The 14,087-nt window shown below is 39.9% G+C and overlaps 1 protein-coding gene across 3 annotated transcripts in view; it reads right to left on the bottom strand.

The window, feature by feature from the left end:
- NUP210 (nucleoporin 210) overlaps nt 1–14,087 on the bottom strand; it is a 117,722-nt gene that overhangs the window by 9,742 nt on the left and 93,893 nt on the right. For all 3 annotated transcript variants that reach the window (XM_073352190.1, XM_073352193.1, XM_073352191.1), the window contains 6 exons: nt 12,556–12,730; nt 9,009–9,184; nt 7,351–7,568; nt 6,594–6,730; nt 5,586–5,709; nt 2,405–2,551 (listed from right to left, as the gene is read on the bottom strand). In XM_073352190.1, the coding sequence (XP_073208291.1) occupies nt 2,405–2,551; nt 5,586–5,709; nt 6,594–6,730; nt 7,351–7,568; nt 9,009–9,184; nt 12,556–12,730 (977 nt within the window). The remainder of the gene's footprint in view (nt 1–2,404; nt 2,552–5,585; nt 5,710–6,593; nt 6,731–7,350; nt 7,569–9,008; nt 9,185–12,555; nt 12,731–14,087) is intronic.

Below are 14,087 nucleotides of genomic sequence, written 5' to 3'. Positions count from 1 at the left end.
CAGCTTCTGGTGTCATGGGATCAGAGGAGAATCTTAGCTTTCATTAAAATGAAAAAGTTTCTAGCCCTCACGGTTTCAGGGAAAAACATGAATCCCTAAAATGTTCACAAACCAAATGAAGAAGAACTTCAAATGCATTAGGTTAAAAGAAATGTACAATTTTTAAGCTCTTCTTGTGATTTTTGAATCCTTGGCATTGAGAATACTGCAATACCCACACAAGACAGGTACAGTGAACAGATTGAGAAGATCAGCTTTAGCCCAACACAAGTTATTGGGCTCAATACAGGGTTATCTGGGTGAAATTTAATGGCCTCTGCTCTACAGGTCAGACTCGGTGATTTAATGGTCCCATCTGAGCATAAACTCTATGAATCTGCCTGACTCTAGACAGAAGACAAAGACATTGGTCCCTGGCAGGGGAAGCAGCTAGAGGAATTGATGTGAATTGTAACTGTTCCACCTGTTGATGGGTTAGGCGCTTCCACTGCTGAAGAGGTTCCCAAGGTCAGGGTATTTCTTGACACCTGAGTACTCATGCATTCTCAGGTAGCAGTGGTGGCTTGTACTTTTTGTTTTTGTCTTGTCATCTGCAGTTAGCTAAGAAACTGAAGCCTTTCCTCACGCGATCACCTGTGCCTTTTCCACATCCAGACCGAGCCACTGCAAAGCAACCTATCTGGGGCTACCTTTATACAATTCAGCAAGGGCAATATGGCACCCCGCTAGTTTTGTGAAGTGGATCAGCATGAGCACATTATGCCTCCGTTCCACAGACGGCACTCGCTTCCCATCCATTTCAAGGTGCAATGGAAAGACTCATATGTGTGAAGCTACTCATATGGGTTTGCAGAATCAGGATCTTAATTTGTACTTCAACCTTTTCGGAAGTGATCTAGATAGTGATTTCTTAGCATTAAAGTCTGGATGCAGCCCAAAAATTCTACCAAATGCATCATTAAATTACACAGGGTTGTATCATATAAAATTTCTCAAAACAGCACTATACAGATAGGAGGAAATGTGGAAATTAATGAACCCCCACTGGTTCAAGACTTGTTTGAAAACATTAAGATCTTGACTGCTGTATGGAGCAAACAGTAACAGAGATTATACAGGTTTCAGAGTAACAGCCGTGTTAGTCTGTATTCGCAAAAGGAAAAGGAGTACTTGTGGCACCTTACAGACTAACCAATTTATTTGAGCATAAGCTTTCGTGAGCTCACAGCTACATCGGATGCATACTGTGGAAAGTGTAGAAGATCTTTTTATATACACACAAAGAATGAAAAAAATATTAAGGATTATTAAGGATCTACAACCTATCCTGAAGGATGACCCAACACTCTCACAAATCTTGGGAGACAGGCCAGTCCTTGCCTACAGACAGCCCCCAAACCTGAAGCAAATACTCACCAGCAACCACATACCACACAACAGAACCACTAACCCAGGAACCTATCCTTGCAACAAAGCCCGTTGCCAACTGTGCCCACATATTTATTCAGGAGACACCATCATAGGGCCTAATAACATCAGCCACACTATCAGAGGCTCGTTCACCTGCACATCCACCAATGTGATATATGCCATCATGTGCCAGCAATGCCCCTCTGCCATGTACATTGGTCAAACTGGACAGTCTCTACGTAAAAGAATAAATGGACACAAATCAGATGTCAAGAATTATAACATTCATAAACCAGTTGGAGAACACTTCAATCTCTCTGGTCACGCGATTAGACATGAAAGTTGTGATATTACAACAAAAAAACTTCAAATCCAGACTCCAGCGAGAAACTGTTGAATTGGAATTCATTTGCAAATTTGATACAATTAACTTAGGCTTGAATAGAGACTGGGAGTGGCTAAGTCATTATGCAAGGTAACCTATTTCCCCTTGTTTTTTCCTACCCCCCCACCTCCTCAGACGTTCTTGTTAAACCCTGGATTTGTGCTGGAAATGGCCCAACTTGATTATCATACACATTGTAAGGAGAGTGATCACTTTAGATAAGCTATTACCAGCAGGAGAGTGGGGTGGGAGGAGGTATTTTTTCAAGCTTTGTGTGTATATAAAAAGATCTTCTACACTTTCCACAGCATGCATCCGATGAAGTGAGCTGTAGCTCACGAAAGCTTATGCTCAAATAAATTGGTTTTTCTCTAAGGTGCCACAAGTACTCCTTTTCTTTTAGAGATTATACAAATGTCAGACAACTACATATCAGTAACAAACTAACATTAAAAACTCTAATTTATGCTTGGGACCCACTCCTTAATTCCTTATGCATTCAAGACCTCCACTGGAGTCAGGAGTTTTAGATGCACAAGGAATGTTAGAACAAATTGCAGTAGCAGTGTAGCTCTGCATTTACAATCTCAGCTTCTTTCCCCATCTTACCCGAAACTGCATCAAATCCAGGTTCTGCTGTAAAAATATCATGTGCTGGGAAATCAAATGCATCATTGTTAAAATGAAGGTGGCAGCCGATATTGGATTCTGGCTGTAGTTCTTTAATGGCTTCAATCTGAACAGGTGAACAGTCTCCTAAGGGGAAAAAAAACAGGCATTTAAGATAAAAGTGAACTTTGCTAACACAAAAGGATGGCTCAACATCATCCCTGAGAGGAAATTTCAAGTCATTCTGCCACCCTCATTATAATCTCAGACATACTATAAAAATGTCTTACAATAAGTAATGCAGTTGTCTTGTCTCACATGTAGCCTGAAAGAGTATGTATAATTGAAAGTTTTATAATGGTAGTTTAGATAAGTAAAAAAGATTTTTTTTTGTCAGTGAGTCATATTGAACCATAGATTTCAGCTCATTTATACTTTTTTTCCTACAGCTTGTACCTCATAAGTTAGGCAGACTCTGAAAGCCCCACTAAAATGTATTTTTCAGTAGTTGTCAAGAGGATAATGTAATTTATTACTGGATTTGAACAGGCCAATAGTTCACACAAAAATATACTAAAAATATCACTTCAACAAGAGCTGAATCTTAAGACTGTTCAATATTAACAAAAAGGAACTGTGATTGAATCAAGTATGGCTCATTAATCAGAAGAGAAAATATGATGTTTAACTTCACCTGTAAAGTGGTTCTAAAAAACAAATATTTTTGGTGCAATCGTCAATCACAGTAATGGTGATCATGAGCACGCTTAATGCTAAATATATTACTTTAAAAAGTCAATTACATTATAACAGCGAATCAGTCAAGCTGTTGGTTGACTACTAGCTCCTTTACATCACTAAGGAACGCAGACACATTTATTAAGCTCTTCAGTTTAAAAAAATCATGAAAGCATCCATAATTCACAAAAATAATAAATCAAAATAGTTCCAAAAGAGCTCTATACAGAAGTGTTAGCAGAGGTTCCATACTACTCCATGTCCATTGCATGAAAAACAAAAGCCCAATTAAAAAAAAACATATTTCAAGCTTGAAACTTCTGTAAACAAACACTGCAGAAAAATGATGGTTTGGGTCAGACTTGACCTTTATCAAGACAAAACAAACTTCACAAGCATTTCTGTTTTCTCTGTTTAAATACAGAAGAACAAATTTTCAAATGACAACATTCCCATTAAAGCTGAAAATTGGGTTTTTGAGCCAAAATTGGTACTCACTTAAAAATCTGTCCCAAGTATCCTAAAATATTCTCTCTCTCTGCATCTGACAAGAAGCCGCAACCTTCAGTATTTAAGTAGAAGAAACCTGAGTGATTTTAAAATTTGTTTTGTTTTCATAAGGTAAAAATTGTGAATTGGATGGCTCAGGGAACTGGTAATTAGATACAAAGCCTTTCTTCACTAGGTTTCCCATTGAAATCCAGTCTGTCAGCACTGCCTAAAAGGCCTCTGACATGGCCTGTGTGAGTTAAGTGATAGCATCATTCCATGTGCTAGCAGAAAAGTGTCTAGATCACAAAAACTGTTGTTACAAAATGATGCTCTTGCTGGCAATCTTAGGAGAGATATCAAGAACTGAACAGGCCTGGAGACTAATCTGTTCTCTCTCTCTGGCAGTGGTTCCTCCCACACAAGGTTGAGATAACGTGTGGAAGGCTTGAATAGACTGCCTGTGCTGTACCTATCCTGCAGAAAGAGGGAGTCAGCCTGCAGGGCCCTGACTCTAGTGTGGGTGATGAGCACTAAACACAAGCAGACTATATTTTAATGGCCTATGACAATATGACAGTCAGGTTCAAATACACTTTCCGTGTACAGCTTTTTTCTGTCATTTGTTGCGAGCAAAGGGGAAAATTACACTAGTTTTATTTCTGAAACCTCTCCCATTTATTTAATTTGGAAATTCAAAATTTTAAACAGCTCTCTAACAGCTAGTTGAAAAGTAGGGGATTATTATTTTTGCTAGAACTGTTGAAATTCTCCCCATTTTTATCCCCAAAATGTGAACATTTTTTAAATCAGCTCTACTGATCAACTTTCTCAATTTTTTTCCTTTTTGGAAACTCAAAGATTAACTCTCTTGGGAAAGTTGATGAAAATTCACTGAGCTATTTTGAGTTTGTTAACCGAAAATATTTTAAAACCCATACTTAAACAATGGTTCAAACTCCTCCACCACCTTCAAAAAATGCAGAATGATTCCTGTACACATATCACAAATCAGTTATTTGTATGAAAGAGTGTTTTAGAGATTCTTATATTAGTTCAAAAATATGTTCATCTCTTTTTCCAATTTAACATGTCAGAACCTTGTTCTGAGTTCCTTGTGGTTGTGACAATATTGTGGCTCATAGCACTAAGAGTACATCTACACAGAGACAAATTGCCACAGCAGTGAGTTTCAGGCGGGGCTTGTGCAACAGAGCTAAAAAGCCATGTACACATTCCTTGGGCTCTGAAACCCAGCAAGGATTCTGAGACTCATTGCCATAGGGTTTGAGGGTTTTTTTTTTTTTTTAAAGTATAGTCAGACCCGTAGGCTTTACGATGATTATGAAGAGCTCACAGCATAGGACAGCAGAACTCCCATATTAATAGCTGGACAGCTCCTTGGCCACAAAAGGATCACATTGTGACTTCCTGATAGTATGTGGCATCACAATGGTATATCACTATATGATGATGCCTCACTGCAATTCAGTATCTTCACACTGTGCAACCTCCTGGCTCAATTCACCACACAGTGTTGTGAACTCACTTACATAGCACAGTTGCTGAGAGTGACAGGGAGTCTCAGCTCTTGCCTCCCCATCTTTCATGGCTACTGGGAGGGAAAGGTTGGGTTTTTTCTCCCCTCCCTCCTGGTCCTGGTTCTAGCCCAGCTGCGCAAAAGCTCTCACTGGCTGTCCATTTCCTCAACATTGTGTGTGGTGACTCAGGAGCATGCCCATGGTCTTCTCACTCTGAGATTTTAGCGGGGAAAGGAAAAAGCCAGTAAGACCCTACAAACTCGCAACATGACCATGACGACTCCCACATAGCTTGCGAGGCAATGGTGAAGCACTAGTGCAGGATCCTTTCTTGCTACACTCCTAGATGCTAGAGAAGATCATGCATGTGCGATTAAGTAATGAACAGGCAAGTAGAAGATTCAGCATACTACCTTTCAAATTTTTGCTTCTATCCCCAGTTGCAACTATAACTTTTGAAGCTGCAACTCCTTGTAAGTTTGTTTTCACTCCAGTTACATGCATCGCTATAGTCCTTTGAGGAATACTGATCGATACCTAAAAAAAAAAGTCAACAAAAGAACCCTATTACAGAAGACTGTTAAATGAAAACAAAATAAGGTAGGAATGGATTTTAGTAAGTCAAAAACTGATTCTCCTCTCTCTCTCCCTCTCTCCCCCTCACACACACACAATGCACTTTTTTTTATTATTATTAAAGAAATGCTGCATTTCTCTAATTTTAGAATTTGCTTTTTTAGGCAGCTTAAGTTAGAAAAACATTTTACTATTTCTATTAATCCCTCATAAATCAGTCTGCTTAATAGGCACAAAAAAGCTGTATTTAATTTAATTAAAAATAATGTCTGGTGCTCTTATGTCTGCTGATATAGTGAATTCAGTGTAGACAGAACTATTTCACGGAAGATCAAATAAATGCAACTCCCTTTAAATTCAGTAATACTGACTGGCCAATGTACAGTACATATGGTACCACATTAAAAAAATTCTGGTTGGGTATCTCATTCAAACAGTGAAACTTCATTCAGAACAGCATAGCCTTAATCAAAAGTTGTTTAGCATCTGGAACCAACTTAGCCAAGCAAAGAAATGGAGTGTGCCATATAAAAATAGTACAGGCTCAAAATACAAACTATTACGTTAAATTGCCTTCTTTAACACAAACTATAACCATGATGGCTTTGGAAGTACATCAAATATTTTCCCCATCAATTCATCTTCTGCTCAAGATGAACAGTACAGATATAGGAAACTATTTATACATTTCCAAGAAAAAAAAATTAAATAAGTGACAATAACAGAAGCTTAAAATTTTGTTGCTAAAAAAAAAAAAAAAAAAAAAATGACCGTAGGTAGAAATATGTTCCTAACAGACAGCAAACAAACCTCAACAGACCTAGTGGAAGTTAGAAATCTCTCACCTCCCTGTATGTTTTAAGTAGTCCAGGAATCTCATAATAAACAGTGACAACTCCTGAATCCCTTGCCACAGCTACACCAGTCCTTGGGTCAACCTGAAGAACACTGCTCAGTGAAGAGCTCCAGATTCCTGACAAGCCTATGAGAAAAGACTACTTGTAAATTAAACTGCTTAACAGGGTTGCAATATGCTAGCCATGTTTGTTTGGAAACTGGAGTGTGTATCTATAGGTACCCACTATTACATACACCAATTCCTACCACTCTGTGTCTGTGTGTGCATATTATTAGCTATGCTATCCGATGTGCGGGGGCTAGATTCTGAGGTCCTTGTCTCAGAGCCACATTCTGCTCTCAGTTACACCAGCAGAAGTGCCACTGTTGCAAAAATCCCATTAAGGCCAAAGAACTAATTAGAGGATTGAGTAAAGGCCTCAAGACTGTGTCTTTGTATTATTATCCCTGTTAAAAAAAATGTACTAAGTCTTTTCCAGAATGTTTTATATTTTAAGAACAATTGAATTGGAAACTGCAGATGTTTGATGCCCAAGACCTCAACACAAGTGAATTTTTCGAAAGCTACAGTTTATCAAACTTATTTGTGGTGTTAAAAAGAATAGCGTGTGTCATCTGATTCTGATCATCATCATAAATAATGTATTTGGTTTCCCTAGACTGTCACAATGCATAGCACTACAAAGTTTCCATGGTAATTCAGAGCCAACATTGAAATGCATTTAAACAGCTAGTGTTTCTTACCTTCTTGATTCATCAGTGTAGTACTAAAACAGATGACATCACCTACTACCATGTCTCTGAGCTCAGGGAAAATGGCATGTTGCACAGGAAGGGGGACATAATCTGCAATTCCACTGTGCTCTGTATCCCAAACCATAAGCAAGGTCAAGCCTACATTTACAGTTCGAATTACAAATGTATTGTTCATGGTTCCTTTCCCAATCTGCACAAAGTCATCTCTGTAAATAAAAGGAAAAAAAAATGGCTTTGGACTTCAGAAAATTCTGCTATTCCCTTTACTCTTCTCCTAGCTGATAGGTATTTATTCCATTTTTAAAAAAAAAATCTTACTTTGCCTGACTCCTTTTTTGGGATGGTTATTAATTAACTGAGATTAACAAAAAGGAGCAAAATATACAACTGATGTATTTAGTTGTCGTTCAAGAAAATCTGAATCCTAACCACTGCACTCTGTAGCATGGGTCACGGGTCACCTGCAGGTTTAAACTAGTGTAAATGCTGAATTTTCTGTAGCTTGCAGTCTTTAAACCATGACTTGAGGACTTCAGTAATGCAGCCAGAGGTTAGAGGTCTATTTCAGGAGTGGGTTATTTCAGGTTCTGTGGCCTGCAATGTGCAGGAGGTCAGACTAGATGATCTCGATGGTCCCTTCTGACCTTAAAGTCTATGAGTCTGTAAGTCTAGAAGAGGAAATCATGAGGTCCTTATGACCTAATATATCATTTTCTAGCATTTCAAGAAGCTCCTAAAGAGAGGCAAGTCTCTTCTTTCACTTTTTCACAGAAAAAAGAAGCAATATAATGAAAACTCTATGAATGGGTCTAACACTAATTGCAGCTGGTCAGCCATAATTTCTTAACTCTACTAGGTCAGTGTCTTCAAACTGCTACTGAGATATGCACGCTCATCAGCATTGCACACTCCTGACACTACTAATACAAAGATATATCTATATGAGTGGGGAAAAACAAGATAGCTTAAAAAAACCCATATCTTCCTTTTCCTCATGACTCTCATCCAAGTATTTACACAAGGAATTCTGTGGAAGACAAATTTTGTGCAGTAATTGCTGGGGAATTTGACGAACATCCCACTGACCAAATATGATTTTTTATTGTATCCTGGTAGTGCCCAAAAGCCCCAGTCAGGATCGCATCCTATTGTGCTAAAGACTGTACAAACACATCTGAAGACACAGTCCCCACTCCAAATTCCCTAAGTTTAAGACAAGCTGCAATGAGTGTGACAAACGGCAGGAGGGAGGGAGGAAGGATAAGGCCAACACTAATAAAATCAACTTGTTACATAGGCCAACAATGTGTACAACTTAATGGTTCAGAACCATTGTAAGTATAAACACGCATACACCCCCTGTTCCCACTGACCCTCTGCCTAAGCATGACTTCATTTTGTCAGGTCAATACTGGTGACAAACTGGTGCCCTTCTCTCTGGCATCTCTGAAGGCTGTATACTTTTCAGGAGTCAATCAACGATCCCAAGCCTGCGATCCCAATCTGCCACCAGAAGTACAGTCACACTCTTGCTGACATAGCTTTATCCCCTTTCTTTTGCTGGGGCAGTTACCATGACTGGTAATACAATGTCTTTTACATTTCTTAGGTGCCCCTATAATTAACACTCTGATGTAGACACTTACCTGTTGGTTGCAAGGTTGAGCACAGATTTGTGCGAATGGAAGGTATCTCCAGAGTTATCATGAAAATGGACTGTGAAGGTTAATGTCACACCCAATGGTAGAGCCAACAGAGCCTCTTTGTTTTGAGTGTGCAGAACAGGACTAATGGAGATTCTCAGGTAGGAAACAGGAGACACCTGTATGACATTAATAAAAGACGACATTCTGTAAAGTGCTTTTTTCCCTTGACCGTGGGGTGCCTATTAAATAAAGCCGTTTAAATAATTTTCAGACACAGATACATGTAGAGTTCTTTATGAACCACACATTTTTAGTCTGGACATTACAACAGCATTGAGAGATGGAGCTTTATATTTCACACAGGGCATATTATGTTTCATAAAGTCCTTGCAAAGTATCTCCTGCTCGTATAGCACCGGGAGCTGAGAAGCAGTAATGACATATAACAAATGCACAAAATTACAGAGATGATGTGGTTATCCTGTAAAACAAAACCAGAAAATTCAACAGATACACAACTCAACTAATAACCTGCAGGCTTCTCCCCAGCAAAGGTGGATATACAAAGATTATATATCACCAAATATCAGCCCCTGTGTGAGTGGTGCATGAGGTACATATGAACAAAGGATGAGATTCTAACATCTGCTCCAGTCCCTCTACACCAGGTAAAAGGGCTGGAGTAGCATAAACGGACTCTAAAAGCCCAAGATCTGGCAGGGGGAAGATTTCCCCCAGTCCAGGAAGAGTGGAAGACAGCTGTAAGGCTGCCCTCCAATGTCCACCTCTCAAGACTTGCTACAGAGGGGTGTGGCTCCAGCACTGTGGAGATTATGGGCAGCCAGGGAGAAGCTGCTGCAATTCAGACAGCTCCCCTGGGCTCTCTCTATTATGTTGGTGCTGCAGGAGTTGCCCAGGACTGGGAGGGCACAAAGCTGGCTTAAAGCCACTTTAGCTATATAACTTCCACAGGGCTGCGAGTTCGCTATTGCATCTCTAAGAGGCACAGCACAGCATCTCATCCAGGACGTTCAAAGGGAGTGCCCACTTCTAATGCTGCAGAAGGGTCAGGCCACTCTCAAATAAACTCTCCTATGGCTTGATTAATTGGGCCCACCTTGCGTCTGTTAAGCACAGATTGGTCAGGAAGCTGCCCCAGAAAATCAGAATGGGTTTGCAATCCCTGCTCCCATCCTACAAGCTGTTTAAAGAAATAAGCGTTTGTGCAAAAATAAAGACAATTTTTGCAGCAACACTTACCTGCAGGGAATCGTTCTTACAATGATGAATTCACAAATGTTTTGTTGTGGAAATGTATTTCCATTATTAATTAATAAAAGGAAAACCTGCTTGACTTATCTAGGCTAGCTATCAAAAGTAAAGGGACAACGTGTGTTTTGTCTGCTATAGCTTTTGGAAAATACCAGTAAATAATGGAAGGATAAAGGAAGGAAAAAAAACAACAACCTTCAACTGTATAAAGAACAGTACTTTAAATGCCCCCCTCAAGCATACCTTTCTTCTGAGCTAAGAGGCTCAGATAACAGAGTTTTACATTTTAACTCAAAATGTACGTGTCAAAACTTGAAAAGGAAAGGACAGCTTTGGCCTCAAGGAAACTGCATCTTTGGTGAGTCTGAAAACTGTGGCTAAAATATCAGTATGTACAGCTGTCTGCTCCACTAGCTGATGTAATAAGCTAAAATATCAGTGCATATGGCCATCTGCCCAACTAACTGATGTAACAAGATAACAAAAATGCCATTTTCCATGACAGACTTTCAAGCCTGTTTTACTTAACAGTCTCAAAACAGGGTCTGTAGAGACAACTGCTAGATCTAATATTGATGAAAGGAGCTATTTATTTTTTAAGAACATCTCAGCTTTCTGAATATTTCTAGCATTAATGTTTTGATGTTTGGGTTGAATAGAGCCAGACGGCATGTGAGCAAGTGCTGAGCTTACCTCCCCACAAAACTCTGGTGTATCGCTCCTTACTTTCGTTGCCACCTGCTGTTTCGGAATACAGCCTCTCCTGAGCAAAGACTGCCAAAATACTCACATTGGTATATACAGAAAGGAAGGCCCAGTATTTAGAGGACTAGCCTATTGTGACTCAGGAGACCTGGGTTCATTTCCTGCTCTGCCTCCCTGCGTGACCTTGGACAAGTCACCTGGTTTCTCGGTGCTTCAAATCCCCATTTGTAAAATGGGGCTAATATAACTTTTCTACCTCAGAGACATTGTGAGGATAAAGATACTCAAGATATGAGGAGTTCAGATGGCAACAGGGCCAGATAAGTACCTAAGATGGGTAGACAGGTCACGGCAGAAGCTGTATGGACGTGAAATAAAAAGACAACCCCCACCCCAAAGAGTTTACAGTCTTAAATCCTCAATCCTGCAGTTTGCTGGCTCCATGAACAGACAGAATGGATGAGTGAATGGAGAGAGCATGGCTCCACAACCCCAACATGCTGGCCAGGGTATCTGATCCAGCTCCCAAGAAAATCAATAGGAGTCTTTTCCGTGGCTATAACAAGCACCGGATCAGGACCCAGCAGAGTCTAGGCTAAGTACTAGGGAGGGGGAAGCAAACTCTGGCCTGAGGGATGTGGAAAGTACTCATACTCTTCCATATTACTTTGGTTAAGACAGTGCAGGACAGACATGAGAGCCATCAGTGCCCAAAGTGCTGAAACAGAAACATGCATGATTATTCCCAAGCAGAAGTTCATGCAATTTAATAATGGTAATCATATGAAAGAGCATTAGTCAGGCTGACAATTTAATCCCTTCGCTGCTGGTTCCTACTGTAACTTTTGTGCCTTCTCTGAAGCGAAGGCACTTCAGAGAACTTTAGCACTATAAGCAACATGCGCCAGCACTGGACATGCTTCTTGCCCAGCTTACTAAGGACACTGGACAGCAGCTAAATCTGAACCTGAGGGTAGTCACTCTCCTGTTTTGATTTCCTGCAGAAAGAGTCCGTTAAGAGCTACAGTACTTGGAAACTGAAGAAAGAAAATGGTATTTCTGCACAACACAGACATGCTGAAAATTCAAGCACCACTGTTAGTCACCTTGCAGCTGACACTGTATTCATCACTCTGGCTGGCTTTATCCCTTTCCCTTCCTTGAGAAATGAGCCGCCTATGATAGATGTCAGTAGCTGCAGAGTATCAAACACTTCTAAAAGAAAACACTTCTGAAGAGATTTTTTTTAGCACATTTTTCTAGCTTACAAGGGCACATGCAACCCACAGGCACATTTTTTGGTGGACTGTGCTACGGTTGAGAATTCTCCAATGTGAGGAGATGCACATTTTAAAACTTCATTATCACCACCACCAAACTGGTACTCCAACATCTCGTTAAAAACAACACTGAACTGACCATTAATCGGTGCATTTTACACTTTGCAGAATTTAAAGGTGAAATTAACTTTACCCAGTTGGTGTCATAGGAGCGTATGTTTTTAACGGACGAAACTGCATTAGCCTTAATTGTGTTCTGACACTAGTGAAGATAAAGGGAAAAATACTACCTTAACGGCAACTACAATGGTCTGGTTGATTCCAAATGGCTCTTGGGAAATTATTTCAATTGTTGATGATCCTATCAAGGACCCCGAGTTCAGAAAGCCTCTCTCATCGATCTGTACAACAGGAACTTTACTGGGACCATCCAGGACACGGTAACTCAGGGAAGCTACTCTGTCCCTTGATAAAGCAAAAACAGAGAGCTTTAAAAAAAAAAAATCTACATTTACAACCAGATTTATTTAAACCAAGCGTAAACTAGTGCTATCTGATGTGTGTGTTTACCGTGTTTTTGCTATAAAGCCACAAAGCACTGTAATCTAATCTAAGAATCAAGTGTTCAGATCCTGATTCAAGCCTTCCTGGAAAAAGTCTTATCTATGCTTGGGCATATATTAAAATCCACTTGCTGTCCATTACCTTACAGTGTCATCATTCACTGACGTGAACTCGATTCAGAATATTAATGTATAAGGGTACAGCATGGGCTTTCACAGACATTTTCTGTCAACAGTATTCAGTAGCAGACTAGTCTACCAGGGTCAACGCTGGTATTAAAGATAAAGACAGGGACATGACTAAGTAGTTCTCAACAGTTTCCTGAAAATTAATTGTACACAAGGTTAATTTTTAGAATAAAACACTCCATGGTATTAGCATATTAATATGTAAAGTGAGCAAACGTATAAACTCCAATTAGCAGGCATTCTGACTCATTGGATATTTTTAAGAACCACTTACAAATGTTCTACAGTACATATAAACAACCTTCTCTTCTCCCCCCCTGCCCCCAATGCATTTTTCCATTCAACTGAGAATACAGCATTTTCCTTCTGTGGAACCCAACATGAAAACTGTATCCTGATGGTCCTTACTGGCTGGTCAAATAGTGAAGGTGCCAGGCTTGATTACACCACGGGATAAACTGTTTCTGGTGGTGCTGTGACAGATATGGCAACTTCCTGCACTCTCCTTGAAAGGCCTTAGTTTATGTGTTATTGTGGGCTGGGATTGTATGTAACCTCTCTGGGGGAGATGTGACAGATATTGCAACCCCACAGAGCATCTTTAGGGTCCATTGTTTTAAATGAATGGTTTATGTATGATTATGTTTTTCTTCATGCAGAAGGATGACCATAGCTCCTCTAGGAACCGAAACTGTGAGTGGTGATTAAGGGGAATCAGCCTGGTTGTTTTATCTCTCCTCCGCCCCCCAAGGTATCACTTCCCAGAGAGGCTTACATATACTAGTTTAAACTGGATTCTCCTGAGGCCAACAGACAAAAGAAAGGACTTTTGGATAAATAGCCTGAGTTTAAACTGACTCAAGGCCTTCTTTCTGATCCAGTCAACAGTCAGAACTTTCTGTCCAAAGGGGGCCTCGATACTTGCAGAACAGTTGGAAAGACTTGATCTAGTATAGTCCCCTAAGACTGATGGATGACCTGTGGTAAGCTTTTAGCATGTGTGTAGATTCTTTTATTGTTTTTATATGTCTACTCTGCAATGCTTTCACCTCAAGAATAAATGTGCTTGC

Source organism: Lepidochelys kempii, chromosome 7, assembly GCF_965140265.1.
Source record: "Lepidochelys kempii isolate rLepKem1 chromosome 7, rLepKem1.hap2, whole genome shotgun sequence".
Classification (NCBI taxonomy): Eukaryota; Metazoa; Chordata; order Testudines; family Cheloniidae; genus Lepidochelys; species Lepidochelys kempii.
Note: the sequence above shows the minus strand (reverse complement) of the source record. Positions and strands in the feature narration are given on the sequence as shown.